Consider the following 19,797-nt stretch of genomic DNA (forward strand, 5'->3'; position numbering starts at 1 on the left):
CATGGGGTCCCACAGAGTCGGACACGACTACAGCGACTTAGCATGCACACGCGCTGTCTGTCTGGATTGTTCAGACATAGGGAACCCTTCACAGTGGGCTCAGAAGACCCCACTTTAAGAAGCCTGATTGAGCCTGGGCAGGCAGGCGCCCCCCAGTGGTGATAAGGAGTGATGCTCTCTCCCTCTGGGCTCAGCCTCCCTGAAGCCAAAGGCAGCGTGTCCGTGCACAGACTCTGGTGATATTTTACCCCAGGAAAGAGGAGATAGAGCGAAGGAGTAGAGGCTTTGACATCAAACAGACCGGAGCCCAAATCCTCACTCCTCCATGCACCCACAGTGTGACTGCTGAGATCAGGCCTGGCCCTCTGTTTCTCTGAGCCTCAGTTTTCCCTGTCATGCGGGTCCAGTAAGGCCATCCTCGTAGGATGCTCTGAGGACACTGTGGGTGGAGCATGTAGCCTGGCCTGGTGGCAGATCATCTGTTAATTGAGGTGGGGGGCGTTGTCGTTGGTGTCTCAGTGACAGGGCATGTCTTAGGGGAGGGGAGAGCTGGGGCAAGGCCCCTGGCTTAGGTGGGCCTAGCTGGCAGTTTAGGGAGCCAGTGTAGGCCTCTGACCTCAGGAACCCCCAGGGGAGGCGGGGGCAGAGCTCACAGCCCCACCCCACCCTGCCTGCCCTCCCGGATCCCCAGGGCCCAGTGAAGCTGAGTCTAGTCAGCGGGAATGAGGGATATGTGTCCTCTCATTAGCATCAAGCAGAGCAATCTCGGAAGCCTGGACCCTGGGTCTGCGGAGAGGAAATTGAAGACGACTTGTTACAGATTGAACTCAGTCGAACAGCTCTCCCAAACGCCAATTACGCCTCTGTTCACTGTCACAGAATAGAAACCAGACGATGGGCTCCTCCTCCCCTGCCCATCCCTCCTCCTCCTTCTCCTCCTCCTCTAGGCTCCTTGGGGCTGTCTCCCAGCTCTGCCTTTGACCCAGTTTCTCCCGCCCAGGAGGGATCAGCTGTCAGTGGCTCCACCCCCAGTAATACAGTCAAGCCCCTGTGCCTGAGCCCTCTGTGTGCTGCTGGGCAAACAGCTCCCCCTACAACCTACTCACAACTTGACTTTTCTCCCTGCATCTGATTCTCTGCAAGAATCAGGGAGCCCTTTTCTCCCTGGACCACCCAGTGGTCCAGCGGGGGCTGGAGCCCACCCAGGAGCAGCCTCTCCAAGCATGGCACATGGGCTCAGATTCACCAGTCAATAAGCCTGAGTCCCCCTTCCACCACTCGCTGGTTTCCTGACCTTGATTAAGTTGCCACTTCATCGCCCATCGTCTGTAAATGGGCATCGTGATGGCAGCCCAGCCATTGGGTCCTGGAGCTGCTTAAAAGCCAGGAGTCGCCTCCACTGTCCTCGCCTGGCCCACCCCACATGCACATGTCCGCGCACGCGCACACACACACACACACACACACACACACACAGAGCTCTGTGCTTGGGCCAGACTGTGGCTCATCTGTGAGGGTGAGCAGGCTGTCCAGATGCCCCTGGGCCATCCAGAGCTCCCTGTGTCCTCCACGCTGCTCCCGCACCTCCAGTCAGACACAGCTCAGCGGTGATATCTGTCTGCTCCTTAGCTGCCGCAGAGGGCAGCCGTGGTGACTGAAGACTGTTGAGTCTCAGACGTCCCATAGACTGATCAGAAGAGAAGGGTCTGCGTGTTCTGAGGATGATGCCTGTGTTGGCTCTGCCTCCCTCTGGCTGGTGGAGCTATGGCTCCCATCAAGGCCTCAGGGCCTCTGACTCTCCAGCCTGCCTGACTCATAGTGCAGCCCCCCCGTCCACCCGCCCAGGTTCTCACCGCTGCCGGCACTTGGCCAGCCCCCGAGCACCCAGCTGTCTGTCCGTCTTCCCTCCAGACCTCTGGCTCAGCTGCCTTTCTGCTTTCTCAGCTTTAGGTACTGGGAGAACCGGTGCCCTCTCTAGGACATGCCCTAAATTGTCCCCACAGGCACATCTGGGCTCCACATGCAAAGCCATGCCAATCAACTAATTCCTGCGCAGCAGCCTCCCTGAACCTCAGGTGCCCTTTTGAGTCTCTGCACTTCCCGCTCCTGAGCCCTGGTGCTCCCCTGACACCCAGTTACCTCTCCCATCCTGCTCTTTCTCCCTTAAGCTATAAGCCCTGCAGGGTGTACACCACGTCTCCCTCCAGGCTGAGTTCCTCAGAGGCAGAAGATGAACTGTATTCATCATACGTCAGCAGAGTCCAGGCCAAGATGGGGCCAAAATATGTTGGGGAAGAATGGGGATGGGGTGGGTACTCACAGATCAGTAGCTAAGGGAATGGATGGATGGACTGGTGGATAGATGGATGAACACATGGATAGGCAGTTAGGTGAGTGGATGGTGGGTGGATATAAATGATGGATAGATAAATAAATGATGAACAAATGGATAAGTGGGTGGTTGGATAAACTCTGGATGGAATGAAAGATAAGTAGGTAGATGAATGGATGGATGAGTGACGGATAAAGTAGAGAATGGATGAATGGGTAGGTGGACAAGTGGATGGATGCATGGATGAACTGATTCATTTTTAGATGGATGGATGGGTAGATGGATGGATGGGTCATTTGATTCTCAGATGGATTGATAAGATGCATTCATCACTTGATCTGGGCACTGGTGTTCCCAACTCCTGCTCCAGCAGACTCAGTTGCCAGTGGATATAGCCCAAAAAGATCTTCTGAAGAATTACAGAGATGAGCAGGCTTCCTGGTGGGGGGTGGAGTATTAGTATCCAGTAACAGCCGCAACCAGGGAGGACTCTGCCTGTGATTCACACCAGTACTCCCATCCCCAGATCATCAAAGGGTGGCCAAACTCACCCCACCCAGTCCTGGCCCCTCCAAGTACCACTGGGGACCTAGTTTGAAGCTACCAGTACACATAACATGCCTTGGACAGCTGACTGCTCACAAACTCTTTCTGCACGGACTTGGCCTCATGCCAGTTTTGGAGGTTCTGGAGATGAAGGGGGCACTAATTCTATTCTGGGGGAGCTTGGAGGAGAAACAAGAAACCATAGAGAGGTCCTAGCGTGCCAAGTAATAGCAGTCTTACCTGACACCTGCTCTGTAATGGGGATGCCGTTACGGATGTTGTTTACACTTTGCAGCAGCCCTGCATGCTGTCGCCATCCCATTTTGCAGAAGAGAGATCTGAATCTCAGGAATACATGCAGGGCTGTGAGACTCAGTGGCTGAGATGGGGTCCTCTTCATTTCACTGCATCCTTTAGCCACCTCAGAGTCTCTAAACGGACGACAGAAGCCCAGAGCGGGTGGAGGTTTGGCCAAGGCCACACAGCCAGTGAGCAGCAGCTACCAATGGGATGCCTGTGGTCTTTTGTACCAGTGAGTTGCACCCACGAGTCACCTCCCATAGACCAGACCAAAGACCTCATGAGCCGGCTGGGGCGAGAGTGGAGAAGCTCAGAGCTGGGCTGGCCAGATATGGAAGGCTGGTTGCTTGGGGCCAAAACAAAACTGGACCCGTGAGACTGGCCTCAGAGACCCCTTGCAAGCCTAAAGCCCTGAAAAGTGATGTCAAAGATGGGATGCTGTGGGTGGGCAACTCTGAGAGCACCATGCGGTGGTTGCTAACCCTGTTAATTGGGTGTGACATCACGTAAATAAACGGAATAACTTGGTTAGCAGAGGGAGGCTGCTGGGCGGGGGATTAACTGATTTGCATGGCTTTCCACACGGAGACCAGATGCTGCCCATGGCCTCGGAAGGGGCAGGTTTTAGAGAGGGCACAGGAGTCAGAGGGCCTACTGCTGCCTGCTCAGAGGGTCTGTTTCTAGCCGTGGACATCCTCCTGTCTTCATATGCAGTGAGCTCTGTCTGCAGAAAGAGCCGTGTGTGTATGTGTATACGTGTGTGTGTGTGTATGTGTAGCCAGGGAAGGAGGTGCTGAGTGCAGCTGCGCCTCCAGCGGAGCCTTTGGGAGACAGAGTCAGGGCCAAGGGCAGCCCCACATGGGAGCACCCCACGTGCCAGGCACTCTGCCAGGGGCCGTGTAAGCCTCCTCTTGTTTAATCTTCACCACAGCCCAGTGACAGAGGGCTGTGCACACTTGCCCTCTGTCTTCCCTTCACCTCTCCCTCTCTCTTTGCTCCCACAGAGGGAGGATACTCTGATGCGTTTCTCTTTCCTCCATCCATTTTTAAATCTGGCCTTTCATAAACCACATTGTAATAGCAATCGTGGAACTCTAAGGGAAACAAAAATCCTCACCGCTAAGCCATGATCTGCTATCCCCATTTTACAGGTGGGGTGACTGAGGCTCAGAGAGGGAAAGGGATGCCCTAGGTCAGTAGATAGTTGTGGGTGAAGGCAGTGTGATTCCAGGGTCCCGGCCCATAGGGGCTCCCCCAGCACATCCTGCTCTCCATGCAGTTCTGGGAACTGGCAGCTCCTAAGACCTCTCCCAGCCTTGGCTCCAAAGCAGACCTTCACTGCAGGATGGGAGCGAGTCACTGGTCCAAGGGCAGCGGCTGTCCCCAGTCTCTCTCAGCACCAAGGACACGGGGATCCCCTTTGCAGCTGGCTTCTACTCCAGTCCCTGTGGACACCTTCTGCCTGTCCTGCTGGATACCTCACAGGGAGTCACATTCAGCCCTGAAGTCCCAACTCTGCCCCAACCTGCTCCATGACCCTGGAGTTGGTGCCTAACTCGGCCTGGCCTAGGAAGACACAGATAAGTGTAAATGAAGGAAAGGATAGCTGCAGCAGCCACCCTCCCCTCCCCCCTGCCCCCACCCACCATCAGCCCCATGGCCTGGCTCTGAAGCAGAATCTAGAAGCCCTGGCACCAGAATTCAGCCTCTGTTAACTTAGACCCCATAACTGGGTGGGGCCTGAGCTTGGGCAGGGTCCCCTCCCAGCAACGTCAGCATCCCTGAGCCAAGCCAGACTGAGCCCAGGAAACCTGAGTGTGGGGAACAGGAATGGCTGAGCCACATGCACCTGATCACGACGTGACAACCACCTGGGCACATTGTGCTTGAGTGCACCTTCCCGGCTGGGTGTGGCCTGGAGGCCTCTTTCTGTGTGCCCTGCTCCTGCTATTTGACTCCAGCAGGGCTCGCTGGAGCCAGAGCAGGTGGCATACAGACCTGAGCTGTGGTGGTGGTGGAGGTGGTTTGCGAGGCAGAGGGTGGGGTGGAGGGTGCTCACCAATAAGGAATCTCCAGGGCCAGTCTGTCCTGACTCAGGCAGAACCAGCTCCAAGGATGGGAGCCACGCACCACCCTCTTGAACCCTGCAGGGCCTCCCACCCCCCACTGCCAGCATCCAGAAAACATTTTAATATCTAACATCATTGCTCTTTTCTAGACCTCAGTTTTTCCATCTTTGCAATGGGGCGGCAATTCCCATCCCATCAGAAAGTAGGCCAGAGTGGAGATGCAGGGGGAAAGTGAATGAGGAGTTTGAGAGAACTCACTCATCCTGGCCTGCCCCATCCTGTGCATCTCCTCCCCGGGGAAACCTGGGGTCTTCGCTGCCCCGGACTCCCTTACACTGCACTGGCCTCACTTCTGGAGCCTCACGCTGCCTCCTCTCCCTCTCCCGCAGCACTTACAGAATCCCGCCAACTTCCACAATGCCGCCACGGAGCTACTGGACTGGTGCGGAGACCCGCGAGCCTTCCAGCGGCCCTTTGAGCAGAGCCTGATGGGCTGTTTGACGGTGAGTCTGTGTTCTCCCGGCCTGTGCCCGCACCCAGGGAGGATGGCTGGGGACTCATGTGCTGGGCTGCGGCTGGAGGGGAGGACCCATCTGTATGTACCCCTGACAGGCATATACCTGCGGGGAATCTAGTCTGATGGGGAGACACATTCCTCGGGGTTACGTGCATTCTTTACACTTGATAAGAAAGACATGATCCTACTTTGAAGAGTTCTAGACTTATGAGAGTAAATGTTCCATCGTAAATAAAGCAGAGAGGCTCTTGAAGGTTTTCAACCCTCTTTTTATCCATTCATTCATTCACTTTGGTAAACATCTGTTGAGCTCTTTTTATAGTCATCCATCCATCTATTCATATAAGCATTTATTGAGCTCCTATTACATCCATCCATCTATCCAAATAAACACTGATCGATCTCTCGTTTATCATGCACAATCCCCTCTGCTAAATCCTGGGAAACTGAAGATGGGAAAGACCTTGCCAAGCCTGATTCCTTCTTCAATGGGGGAGATAGCTGTGGGAAGAGACGGCTGAGGAAATCATGATAAGGTGAAGGGAACACGGAGAAGGGAAGTGTTACCCATCTTGGTGGTGGGGCAGGTTGCAGAAAACTGAGGAAAGGAGCCACTAATACGTGTGTAGGAGTCTGATACACCTGCACAAGCAACTGAGGATAGCAAGAATGTCCTAAGCACATGGAACAGAACATGCCAACGCCCAGATGTGCGAAAGAATCCAGGAAACTGAAATTAACTCATCCTGGTAAGGGTCTAGGATCCAAGCTGGGCAGAGGCCAGGCCCAGAGCTAGCGGTTTGATTTGCCAAGCTGAGGAGCCTGCTGGCTGACAGCCACGTGGAAGGAGCTCAAAGCTTATGATTGTCCCCAGCCACGTGGCCTGTATCCATAAATGTGAGGGCACCTCTGCGGCCAGTGGGGACAGCTGCTCAGACGGTGCAGTCAGCTTTGAAGGGAATGTGGGTAAACAGATTGTAGGGGAGCCCGGCTACCCCAAGGCTTGGGGAGGAAGGGCCAAGATGTATGCCTCATCAGGCAGGAACAGCGGGTACAATCCAAGGCCACCATGTTTTCTGAAAAAACCTCCGGACAGGAGCGAGGCGAAAGGCCGTCATTGCAGAGCACCTCCTCCGTGCCCGACACTGAGCTTGGCCCACTGGATGTGCCTTCTCGTTGACTCCTCAGAGCAGACTGGTCCTGCCTTCATCCTCATTGTATAGAGAAGGAAGCTGAGAACTGGGGACTGCCTTCCCAAGTTCACACAGCCAGTCAGACATGGACCTGGGATTCAGGTCGGGACCCATTCAGCTCTAGAGGGGATATTCCTGGCCTTTAGGGATGCCAAGCAAGGATGCAACCAAGACCTTCCCACGGGTTCTCCATGTGTCCAAAGCTGACACCATCTGGCCACCTCGGGGCCACTGGGCCAAACCAGGCAGCCGCCTGCACTTCCCAGCCCTCCTCATCCCCCAGCCCCTGGGCTGCCCCTCCCTCACCCAGCTCCCTTAATCCTCTTTGTGGGGATCCTGGTTCAGGCTAAGCCCCAAGGGCAGGGCCAGATGTTACTCCCGTCCCAGCTGCTGGTATTCTGAGGAAGGGAGGAGGTAGGGCTGCCATGCCCCACCTGCTCCCTGCCCCAAGCTTGACCCTGCCAAGAATGTAGGGACCTAAGGCTGAATCCAATAATGGCCCTGCAGGTGGCTGGATAGGTGGGCATGAGATGACCAGTAACTGGCCCTACCATGGCCCTGTCATTTATCTATTCATTCAGCAAATATTCACCAAGTCCTTGCTGTTGGTAGGTCCACACTCAGCCCTGGGGAGGGGGGGGCATGCAGTGAGCAGTATGGGCCTCTCACAAGCAGCTTACCTTTCTGTGGGAGAGGCTAATGCTAAGGCCCATGAAGGAGGAAGTTAAGGACGTACCCCAGCACCCTGCAAGAGGGAGCAGGGTGGTGATCAGGATAAGTGTCTTGAGATGAGACCTGGGGAGCAAAAAGGAGTCTGCCAGGGAAGAGGAGAGGGAAGGGTTTTCCAAGCAGAGGGAATGGGAGTGCAAAGGCCCTGAGGCTGGATGACAGTCTCAGGTAACAGGATCACGGGTGTGGGAGAAGGGTACAAGAGGAGGTCAAAGAGGGGAGCAGAAACCAGCTGACCCTGAGGCTGCAAGCTGAGAAGGGTTTGGATGTGACTGGAAGGGCAGTGGGGAGCCCTTGCAGGGCCTTCAGCAGGTGAGTGATGAGATATGATTTATGTGAGGACAAGAGCTCTGAAGGGGAGCATCCCTGGAGGGCAGGATGGAGAGATTATGGAGGTCTTCATGGAGGAGGAAGCCCAGGGAAAACTGTAGGATCTGATTGAAGCAGGGATGAGGCCATGGCTTCCCAGGCACAGGAAAACTGTAGACAAAAGCCCAGTGCCCCGCAGCTTAAGGCACACACTGGGTTGAATGGCCAGCTCTGAACCCCACCCCATTCTCAAACTGCCGCTTAGCCAGAAAGGGGACTCAGGCCACTGGCCACAGCTGTGGAGACCTGAGGGTGATTGTGGCTTGGAGCACCATAAAACCGGCAGCAGGGAAGGTTGGCAGGGGGCAGGGGTGTGGTTTATAGAAGACACCCTCGGTGCCCACGTGTTTCCCTGTTACTATCTCCTTGCATCCTTGTGAAGACCCTGCAAGGGTGCAGGGAAGGGTTTATCACCTGTTTTACAAACATGGCAACAGAGTGCGGGGGAGCAGCTTGCTACCGTCCCAGGGTGGTACCGCTGCCCCCGCAGGAGCCCCAAGGCCCTGCCACCAGTCCTCCTATCCCCCTGGGCACCCTCAACCCAGCCATGCCCCGAGAGAGGGATGGGATGGGACAGGTGAGAGATCCCAAGGGGTCTAGGCAGGGTCCCCCCCTCCCCCCTGCCACACACACACAGACACACTCGCACCACTTCCCATCCCGAGGGATACCTGAGCCCTCCAGGTTGTCCTCACCCTCTCAGTGACCTCTAGAAACAAATTCCTCTGGATTCGGCTTACTTGGAGGATATAAATTAAAAACCACTTAGCCTCAGGCAATAAGTGGACACATGTTTGCCATCCCAGGGCCGGACCCTGGGTTGAAGAACCTTGGGCTGCTGGCAGTGCCCTACCCCACCCTCCCTTTCATGCCCTCTGACCCCAGGATGCAGACCTGCAGCCTCTCCCAAGGGGTGTCAGCCCAGGTACCACTTCCTCTTCTGGACCAGCTTCTTCCCAGCCCTCCCCTTAGCAGCAGGGCTGATTGTCCTCTGTGGGGGTCCCTCTCAGAGTCAGGCCTCTCTGGACCTGCTCCTCCTTCCTCCCCTGAGGGGGAACATGCTTGATCTGCTTGAGGAACAGACGGAAGGCTGAGGCAGCCAGGAGAAGGGAGATAGGTATGAGAGGAGATGGGAAAGAGAAACCGAAAACCGGTCAACACAGCAGCAGAGCCCTCGCCACCCCTCCAGGGAGGGATTCCCCACAGCCTCAGAGCGTTCACTGCTGAAGTCGTGGATAAACGTTCACAGACAGCATTCACTGAGCCATGTGCCTGGTCCTGGCTGTCATCCTTGCAAAAAGGAGGTTTTGTACCCATTCCACAGATGAGGAAACTGAGGCCCGGAGAGGTTAAGTCACATGCCTTCGGTTGCTCAGTATAGGATGGAGCAGGATCGGAGCACAGGCCAGTTCCTGTGACTGCCTAATAGGATGATGACAGAATCCAGGCACCAGCTGGGAGCAGAAACCCCTTCTTTAGCATCTCCTAGACAATCTGTCCTGTTTTATAGCCAGGAGACTTGCTGCTTTCAAAGGCAATGCACTGCCTTTATGGGACTAACGTAACTGCCATATGACCTTGAACATGCCTGTTCCCTCACCTCTGGGCTTCAGTTTTCCTGCTCTGTGGCCTGAGGGACTGGGCTCCCTGACCTGTAGCACCCCAGGGCCTAGGTCTCAGACTGCCAGGTCACGCCAGTCAGCCTTAGAAGCACCCCGTAGGCTGGGCCAAGCTGACCGGGCCCAGGCAGCCAGCAGAGGGCAGCAGTGCTGCGGCCGCTCACCACAGGCTCTCCACTGAGGGGTCTTCACACCCGTGGGGTGGGAGCAGGCATCTCTGAAACACGACAGGAGACTACTCAGCTGGGCCCACTCTCCCTACCCCTGTCAATCAGGCCCTCCTCACGGGACTTTCCAGGGGATCCTTAGGCTGGGCCAGGGGAAGACAGGGACTCACAAAGTACTCCAGGAGCGCAGGGTCCCGCTTAGCCTGCTCGGCCACACTTGCGCTGTGTGACCTTCAGCCAGGCCCTGACCTCTCTGTGTCTTGATAAAAGGAAATTGTTGGACCCAATAACCCTTCTGAATACTGGGCTTGGGGGACTTAGTGACCGACCCTTCCAGGCCTGCAGGAGAGCCCTTAGAACCAATAGCAGGCCCTTCTTGCTCAATCTAGCTAGTTTCTTTCTTTTTTTGGAACCAGAGCAACAGGATCAGCCAGTGTTGGCCCAACAGAGGGACCTTTGCCTTTCTGCCCTTAACCCAGAGCCTGAGGGTTCTCCGTGCAGATGGGGAGTGATGGCCTTAACCCTTTGCAGGTTGAAAAAGAAGTCCTCTTGTGGAAAGAGCCCAGGCTTTGCAGCCTGACTGCCTGGCGTAGCATCCTATCTCTCTCACCCTCAGACTCCTCATCTGTAAAACAGAGACAGGTCATACCACCCCACAGAACTATTGTGAGAATTTGGCACCTCACTGCTTACAAAGCATTTACTTAGCCCTCGTTCATGGAAGCCAGCATTCTCATTGCACCAGGGTGTCAGCATAGCCCACAAGCAGCAGCCTTACTGATGCACTAGTCCAAACAAACTGCCTGTGCTCACTCGCATCCACCCCAAGGCTGTCCTACCGATGAGGGCTCTGTAGTCAACATCTGAGCTGAAGTGACCCTTCTCCCTGCTGTACAGTGTCTGTCTCCAGGACTGGAATACTCAACAGGCCAGAGAGAACTAGCCGTCTTGGGGCTTTCCCTGGCAGTCCAATGGTTAAGACGTCACCTTCCAGGGACTTCCCTGTGATCCAGTGGTTAAGACTCTGTCTGCCAGTTGCAGAGGACACAGGTTCGTTCCCTGGTCCAGGAGGATCCCACATGCCATGGGGCAACTAAGCCAGGGCACCACAACTACTGGACCCCCGTGCCGCAGTTACTGAACCCCATGTGCCTAGAGTCCGTGCTCCGCAACAAGAGAAACCACCGCAATTAGAAGCCCACGCGCCGCAGCCAGAGGGGAGCCCCGCCTCCCACCACACTAGAGAAAGCCCGCGTAGCATCGGAGACCCGGCACAACCAAAATTTAATTTATTAATTGATTATTTTTTAAAAAAGGCTTCACCTTCCAGTTCAGGGGTTACAGGATGGTCCATATCAATATATATATATATATACATATATATGTATATTTTTTTAAAAAAAAGGATTAGGGGCCCTATTTTTTTCTGCCTGGACAGTGAGACTAACAGTGAGGAATAACTGGCCCTGAGGTGGCTCAGAGACTCTGGAACGTGGTGCGTGTGTGGCAGATGGGGGTGGGGAGCCGGGTGGGAGTTGCATAAGAACCTCAGTGCAGGGGCAGATAGATCCCGTGGGAAAGAGGCCTGGGGAGACAGAAGATTACTGCGCCAGGAGCTTCTGTGTGCAGCAGAGAAGCTGAGCAAACATTCTAACCTGAGAAAGTCCTTTTTCCTCCCTGCTCAGAGAGCTCCCTGGAGATGGAGGCGGGGAGGCAGGGTCAGGAGATCATGCTGGTCCTGGAAGGAGGGATCCACTGGCTCCTTCCTGGTGCACCACGGACACTCTCTCTCTCTGGGCCTCAAGTGTCTGTAGTTTTTAAATGAGAGGGTTGGCCAAGACAAGTGGTTTTCCCACCCTTTGTAGCTCTGAAGTTCTTGTGATGAACCCCTAAAATAGAAAGCCTATGACGTGAAGTGAAAGTCACTCAGTCGTGTCCGACTCTTTGTGACCCCATGGACTGTAGCCCACCAGGCTCCTCTGTCCATGGAATTCTCCAGGCAAGAACACTGGAGTGAGTAACCATCCCCTTCTCCAGGGGACCTTCCTAACCCAGGGATCAAACCCAGATCTCCCGTATTATAGACAGATTCTTAACTGTCTGAGCCACAAGGGAAAGCCAAGAATACTGGAGTGGGTAGCCTATCCCTTCTCCAGGAGACTTCCTGACCCAGTAATCGAACCGGAATCTGCATTACAGGTGGGTTCTCTACCAGCTGAGCTACCAGGGAAGCCCTTAAAGCCTATAATGGGGTACTCTTATAATGGCTGCAGGGACTGGCCAAACCCCATGGCAGCCTAGACCCTCTGGGGGCCTCAGAACGCCTCCGGAGCAGGTGGTCTCTAGGAGCTCAGTGATGGAGCCTTCCCTTTCTCAACAGAGTGAGCCCCCCATCTGGGAGCCCTCCTTTCCCAGTCAGCCATAGCCGCCCCAGCTGCTTCCTTAAACGACTCCATTTTCCAAGGTCCTTCTTTCTTAATAAGGAAACCTAATTTGGCTGCTGTTAATGAGGAAGGCGGGCAGGAGGGAGTTGATCTGGCTGGTGGGACACCTGGGAGTGGGCGGGTGTGAGCCTGCGGAGCCATCCATGAGCCATCCCGAGTACCCTGTCCCTCACTGCACGGACCCCCCGGGACTGACAGCCCTCCAAGCCCCTTGCCGCTCCCCATTCCAGCACATGCTTGCCGGGTTCAAGGGGAGACAGGTGGGACCTCCGGTGCAAATGCACAGCCCCTGTTTTTACAGGTGCCTCCCATGGCAAGGGGCCAGTGCTTGGTGCTGGTGACAGACCCCAGGCTGAGCGTGATAGCCCTGCAGTTTGGGGACTAGGGTCGGAGCGCTGCAGGGCACTTGGCACGGAGCTGGCGATCACCAGGCGTGTACTCTGGGGAGTTCTTAGTAGTCCATTTGGGCATCTCCAAGTTGGAGCTCCAGGGAGGTGGTGAGTCCTACTTCCGTGCTTCTCTCCAGATGTAGGCTGACTTAGGATGATGCTGCTGGGTGGGGACTGTTCTTGGAGAAGTGAGAGTAGCCAGTATCCTGTGGTGGTGGGTGCTGGGGTTTAGTGAGGAATGGGGGCAAGGTGGTGGGCATAGGAGACTTCCTGTGGGTTAGAGATTTGGGGCGATGGAGTTTGAAGGGAGGAGAGACTCTGGCCTTGGGCCATGCTAAACATGATGGTATAGCATCACCTGCCAACTTCTAGAATGAGGCCAAATTTGGGCCCTTGAAAGAGCAGGTCCTGGGCTTTGGGGTCAGGCCCACCCTTGAGGGCAAAGCCCGGAATCCCAGGACCTGGCATGGGAGAGGTACTTACTAGTGTTTGCTGAGTGACTGAACGAGACACTTGGAGTCCCAGTTCTGCCGCGTGTTGAGGACCTGCCTTAGTCTTCCCTCCTCACCTGTGAAATGGGCACATCTGTGACTCTGGGTTCAGAGGCCTGGCGTGGACAGTGAGTCACCCCACCCTTCTCCCCCATCTTGCTGGCAGGTGGTCAGCCGGGTGGCAGCTCAGCAAGGATTCGACCTGGACCTCGGCTACCGACTGCTGGCTGTGTGTGCCGCGAACCGAGACAAGTTCACTCCGAAGTCTGCCGGTAGGTGACGGCCGGGGCCTCCACGGTCTCATCAGGAGGCAGGCTGGGCAGTGGGCTCAAACCCACGGCTATCACCACCCCTGTCGGCTGGTGCCACGGTTCGTTCAGGTGTGGTGTGAGCCTCCAAGGGGCAGCAGCTCACCTGCTGGCCCACAGGTAGGGCCTCTCCCTCGTCTCAGGGCCAGCAAGGGGTCCAGGGCACACCACACCCCCCTGCAGTGGGCTAAAGGGAGATGCTCATCATCTTATTCCATCACCACAGTGACCCTTTGGTGTTAGTCCTATGATCATCCCCATTTTACAGTCCAGGAAACTGAGGCTCAGAGAAGCTGGAGAGATTTCCCAGGTCACACAGCTAGGAAGTGACAGAGCTGAGATTTAAATCCAGGCCTATACTCCAGAGTCAGCACCCTTGACCCTGAGGCTCAGATGTATTCATTCAAAAAAAATTTTTTTAATAAAAATGAATCAGTACTTTCAGAGTCCTAAAAGTTTGCTCTATGTAGTATTCTCCATTGCAACTCCATCATCACGTGGGACCTCTGACCCCTTAGTAAACAGAGGCCACAGCATTCTCTCTGCAAGGGCTTTAAACACACCAAGGGTGAAGCTTTACCTGCCCCTCCATCTTCATTACCTTGCTTAAAAGCAGGGGATGCTGTGTAAGTTTTTATTCGAACAGACCTGGACCACCCAGCCTTGTCACTTGCTCAGTATGTGACCTCTGAGCCTCAGTTTATCTCCTCGGGAAGGCAGGAGTGACAATGAGAGCTACCATGCTGGGGTCAGTGCCGAGCAGTGTCTAGATGTGGTTAACACTCTTTATCGAGTCTGAACAATTCACTGAAAAAGAACAAAAGTCAGTTATTTCCTCTGTATAACAATAAAACAGACGTTTTCTCTGAATTCGTCCATCAGTTCTTTGGAGTATTTGTAGAAACAGCATAATGCAAGTGTTTAAAGAACATCTCATAATAGGTTTTCATCAGTCTGCACAGCCCACAATCTCTTGAACAAGGGTTTGTGCTTTACTCTGTTATGTTTATGATGGTCCATGCACGTGGATGGCGGGTCACTTATAAGAGGTGGTGAAGCTCTCGTTAGCCAATAGATGCTCTGTGATCCCTGATGCGCCAGCCTGTGTTGGGAATGTCACTAGTGTATTGAACTGCTTGCCAGACAACAGTCTTGGAATCTCGTAAGTGACGTCTGTTCCTGATGAAATCTGCAGTTTTAATAATAACTTAAGTCAATACAATTTTGACAAGAGAAGAATTGCTACTTATCCAAGAAGCATATACATCCGTATTGCTCTTGAGCACCGGCTCTTTGCAGGCACCTGACTGGGGCTGGGTTGTGCTGAGGAATAAAACAGATGTGGTCTCTGCTAGGGAAACATACTGTCCAGAGCAGAGATCAGCAAACTTTCTCTGTAAAGGACCAAATCGTAAATAGTTTAGGCCTTGCAGGCAGAGCACAAAAACAACTGTAGACAATATGTAAACAAATAAGTGTGGCTAGTTCCAAGAAAATCTTATTTATAAAAGTAAGTGACAGGAGGGTTTCCTGATGCCTGGTCTAGAGGGAGAGAAAACCATGGGATCAAATAATCACAGCTGTTTGTTGTACACTAGAAACTAACCCCGCATTGTAAATCAGCTATGTGCTGTGCTTGGTTGCTCAGTCATGTCCGACTCTTTGAGACCCCATGGACTGTAGCCCACCAGGCTCCTCTGTCCATGGGGAGTCTCCAGGCAAGAATACTGGAGTGGGTCGCCATGCCCTCCTCCAGAGGATCTCCCCAACCCAGGTCTCCCGCATCGCAGGAGGATTCTTTACTGCCTGAGCCACCAGGGAAGCCCAAGAATACTAAGTGGGTAGCCTATCCGCTCTCAAGGGGATCTTTCCGACCTGCTCTTTATCAGCTGAGCTACCAGGGAAGCCCAGATCTTCAATTAAGAGGAAAAAAAAAAGACATGCAAAAAATCACAGCTCTGTATGTGTGCACACGCATGTAAATTCAAACTGTGATAAGTGCCCTGAAGGAACAGTCTCCGGGATGCTATGAGACAATTTGGAAGTAGGGAAGTCTTCCCGGGACCTGCAAGTCAAGTCAAAGTTGAGCAGGTAAGAAAAGGAGGAAGAGCTATCCAGGCAAAGGGAGCAACCAGGCTTATGCAAAGGCCCTGAGGTAGAGGCCAGCTTGGCTTTTTGGCAGAACTGAAAGAAGGCCAGTGGTTCCACAGCCCAGAGGCAGAAGTAGAGGCAGTTAAACACACAGGGCCTGTCTTGAGGCCCTAAACACTAACACTAAAGGGAACATGGCTACATTTTCATTTTGCAAAGATGGCTCCAGCTTTTCAAAGAACAGATTGCACAGAGGAGGCCGGTGTGGATGGAAGGAGCCAGATGGCAGATTGCTGGGGTGTCAGGGTGCGTATGATGGTGGCTGGGCCAGGAAGGTTCCACTTCCTGTGGAGTAGAGTGGAGACAAAGGGATGACTTCAGGGGATATGCAAAAGCAAAACAGAGACAGGATTTGGGAAGAAAAATAGGAGGATGGGCTGCTCCAGAAAGCCCAGCTGCTCCCTAGGCCACCGTGTTGCCCCTCCCTCAAGGGTCTCTCATCACCCTGCTAGTACATTCTGGGGGCTCTCCCTTATTTTGCTTCAGTGCCCACCTCTATGAGATACTGGGTATTGTCTACATTTACAGAGGAGGAATCTGAAGCTCAGAGTGGTCTTGCCTGCTGTTACACAGCTCGTAAGTTATAGGGCTGGGACTTGAAGTTGTGGCCTCCTAACTCAGGCCTAAAGCTCTGCCCCCTGTATCGCAGCTGACTCTGAAGCTGGTTGGGGACATAAATTTAGGAGGCCTCTGTCCCCCTGGATCAGGATCTGGGAAGCTCCTCCATTTGGGATAGCTCTTTGCTTCCCTCAAGTCTCTCTAGCGTGGCCCTGCCTGTCTCTCAGTGGTATTTCCAACATTCCTTCTGCTCCTAAGACAAGGGCTTTGTTCCTTCCCCATCTGTAACCCCAAGGTGTACAGTCTATAAAGCCCTTTCCCATAAATATGTCGATCTAGTCACATGACAGGCTCTGGGCCCCTAAGGTGAGTTCTCAGTATACCCATTCCGTAGCTGAGAACACCGAGGCCCAACAGGACCTGTGCCTTAGCTGTCACATAAATTCACTTACCAAGAGTCAAACCTTGGTCAGCACCAAGAGCCGTGGCTAACCACCTCTCACAGGCCACCAGCACCCCCTTGAGAAGTATGGGCCTCGCAGCTCTCAGGGTCCCAGCCATGCCCCTGCTTGGCCCATCTTCTGGGAAGGCAGGGTACCAGTCTGATGGGGAAAGCTCCAGCTGCTGGTTTCTTTGGTGGGATAAAGGGTCTGCAGGGGACAGGCCAGACCAGGAGAGGGGTGGAGACCATGGAGAACAGGGTAGCGACCCCAAATTTCAGAAGCAGCTCCAGCACTGATCCCCATCTTTACCACGTTGCCCACCCCCTGGAGCTGTGGCCCCATCTGTAAGGAGGGATTATATGCCCATCTCACAGGCTGCCCAGAGGACTAACTGAGCTTCCCCAGTCATGGGAGCAAGGGATGCAGCCAATACCTGGTGCATAGTAGGTGCCGAGGCAGTGTTACTTCCGGCCATCCTTCTCTGCTGTCTTTCCCCTGCGTGGTTCCCAGCCTCTCTAAGGCCCCTTCCACCCCAGCGAAGCTTCTTCCCACAGCTCTCTGTCCCTGGGGCTCTGTGGGTGGGTGCATGACCTGCCTAACCCCCACTCTGGGTGCAGCTGGGAAGGTCCTCGGAGTGTCAGGGTTGTGTGTGCATTGAACACACTGGCTCCAACTGGGCCTCTTCCAGGCAGCCCTCTGCAGTTCTAGAACATGCTCTGTCCCTGGAGCTCCTGCAGCCTCTCTGCCTGCCCATCTTCCTGTCTCCGTCTGGGTTCCCGCTCTGCCTCACTCACTCCCAGTGTCTCCCTCTCCTTTCTCTCTGAGGGTCTCTGATGCTGTGTGTCTGTCCCTGTCTTTCTTTCCATTCCCTACTGCCTCTGACTTTCTCCCTGTGTTGTGATATGTGTGCATGCATCTATGTGTGTGGTAGTGGTGAATGTGTGTGCGCGCGTGTATGTGTGGTGGTGAGCGTGTGTGCCTGTGTGTGCACGTGTGTGTGTGTCTGTGTGTGCGTGTCCCCCCCCCCGACTCCCCACCCCTCTCCCGCTCCCTCTCCCTGTCTGTCTCTCTTGTCAGGAGGCCAAGCTGGGGCCAGAGGGCCGGTGGGATGAGCTCATGCAGCGAGGAGCAGAGCGGTGCTTTGTCAGGAGAGATGGCGGTGCGCTGGGTGTGTGGGCTCTGGAGCACGAGCTCAGGCCTGGGGGCAGTGCTGTGCGGTGCGTGCATGTCTGTGTGTGTGTGTGTGAGAGAGAGAGAGAGACAGAGACGGAGAGTGAGCGCAGAGCAGACACTGCAGCAAACCGCCAAGTCAGGCGTCTCCACGTGGGCCCCTCCGATGCCCAGCCCCCAGCTCTTTGTTCTGGTGCAGCCTTTAGCCTGTGCACTCGCACAAGCGCACACGCGCACACACGGCCGCGTCCTCCTCCTTGGGAAGGTCCCTGGGGGCCAAGGGCCCCCCCTGCCTCAATCCAGAAGGTCACCTGCCTTGTACCTCCCCTGTCCCCCCTCCCTGACCACAGCAGGCCCACCCTGCTCCCCAGGTTGCTGCGTGCCAGCTCTCAGCAGTTTGGCAGGCCGTGCTGAAATGGCACCCTCCCTGGCTCCAGGAGGCCCACGCCTGCTGGCTATGTGGGCACCGAGCTCCAGGCAGTCGCCATGTCCAAGGCTCCCAAGAGCCCTCCATGTACCTCTGCCATTGTCCTTGAGTGACTCAGTCCCCTGAGCTGACCCCTTTGAGCAGCCCAGCGGCATGTTAAAATAATAGAATAGGGAATGTCAGAACCCACGGGATGGGGAGCCCAAGGCCCAGAGAAAAAGGGATGTGCCCCAGGTCACAGCAAGGCGGGACAGAGCCCAGACAAAAGCCTCTGGTGCCCACTGCCCGTCCTCATACCCCTCCTGCCTCCCTGGGCTCCTGGCTGAGAGGTGAGAGGCATGAGGCTGCTGGCAGAGTGGAAGATGTGGAGAGAGCAGCAGGTCTGAGGGTACCGGGGTATCCCGGGGACATCCTGGGAGAGGCGGCCAACAGGCATTTGGAGCAGGGACCAGAGAACTCAGGAGAGAGGTCAGGGCTGGAGAAGGCAGCCCCCGAAACCTCCCAGGAAGAGGAGGCCAGACTTCTAAGGGACAAGGAGAGGGAGTTGTCAATCACCCACCTGTGGGCTGGATGTGACCTGCAGACGGCTGATATCCGACTGTTCGGAGGTTTTTAAAAATGCATATTAGTTGCCAGCGTTCACTCTTTGCGAGACTGTACTGTCCAGTCAAATGCCTAGCTTCCTTTGAATGGGAACCTTGGCTTCCAACCTGCCACGGACTGGGTGGGGGCTGACCCCTGGAAAAGGTGCTGGGCTTCCTCCATGTCTCACACCCCAAGCATTTCCTGAATTTGGAAACCTGCTGGGCCCTGTGGACCTGTGTGTTTCTTACCTCTGTCCTACACACACCCTCACATCCTAGCACTGCAGCCTGAGCCCCAGGCCCAGGAGTGGTAACCCAAGCAAAGTGGATCACTTGCTCTGTGTCGACAAACATCTGCCTGATCTGGTTTCTCCGGTGCCCTGACAGCCCCCAGAGGGACGGCCAGCAGACTGCGGGAGGGGGCTGAGGCCGGCCCTGGGCCCCCCGGCCAGCCTGGGAGGGGAAGAATCAGGAATGCGATGGGGCCCCAGCCCTGCCCCTCCCGGTCTGTGGCCTGTGATCCACTCAGGAGAGGCTCAGGAGAAGCTTGGGCCTCCTGGAAACCCTCAATCCCAGGGGTTCTGCAGCTCAGAGACAGACCCCAGCCCTGGAGGGGGCCAATGGCGAGTGTCCCACCCCCGTTGGACAGCTGGGATGGGACACAGGCTTCAGAGGCCAGCCAGGTCATTTCACCACTTCCACCCAGGACTCTTTAAGCAGAAAGCTGGTCGTAAACCATTTTCCTCTGTCGTTGAAGACATTCCTTCTTGCTCCCACCTGACTGAATGGGATGGGGGTGGGGGGTGGAACTCTCAGATCCCCAAGCAGTGGTCACATCCCTGGCCTCTCTTGGCATCCCTGCTCCTATCTGTACCTTCACGGCTCCCCTGTGGCCTCGCTCCACCCGCTCTGCCTCTGCCCACCCCAGAGCACGCAGCCGCCTTCCCGTCACCAGCACCAGAGAGGACAAATGGCCCCTTTCAGGGACACC

At 55.1% G+C, this 19,797-nt stretch overlaps 1 protein-coding gene across 3 annotated transcripts in view; it reads left to right on the forward strand.

Moving 5' to 3' along the window:
• Nucleotides 1–19,797, forward strand: part of ZMIZ1 (zinc finger MIZ-type containing 1) — a 191,287-nt gene that overhangs the window by 80,255 nt on the left and 91,235 nt on the right. For all 3 annotated transcript variants that reach the window (XM_070470918.1, XM_070470920.1, XM_070470919.1), the window contains exons 4-5: nt 5,637–5,750; nt 13,332–13,437. In XM_070470918.1, the coding sequence (XP_070327019.1) occupies nt 5,637–5,750; nt 13,332–13,437 (220 nt within the window). The remainder of the gene's footprint in view (nt 1–5,636; nt 5,751–13,331; nt 13,438–19,797) is intronic.

Source organism: Odocoileus virginianus, chromosome 7, assembly GCF_023699985.2.
Source record: "Odocoileus virginianus isolate 20LAN1187 ecotype Illinois chromosome 7, Ovbor_1.2, whole genome shotgun sequence".
Taxonomy (NCBI): Eukaryota; Metazoa; Chordata; class Mammalia; order Artiodactyla; family Cervidae; genus Odocoileus; species Odocoileus virginianus.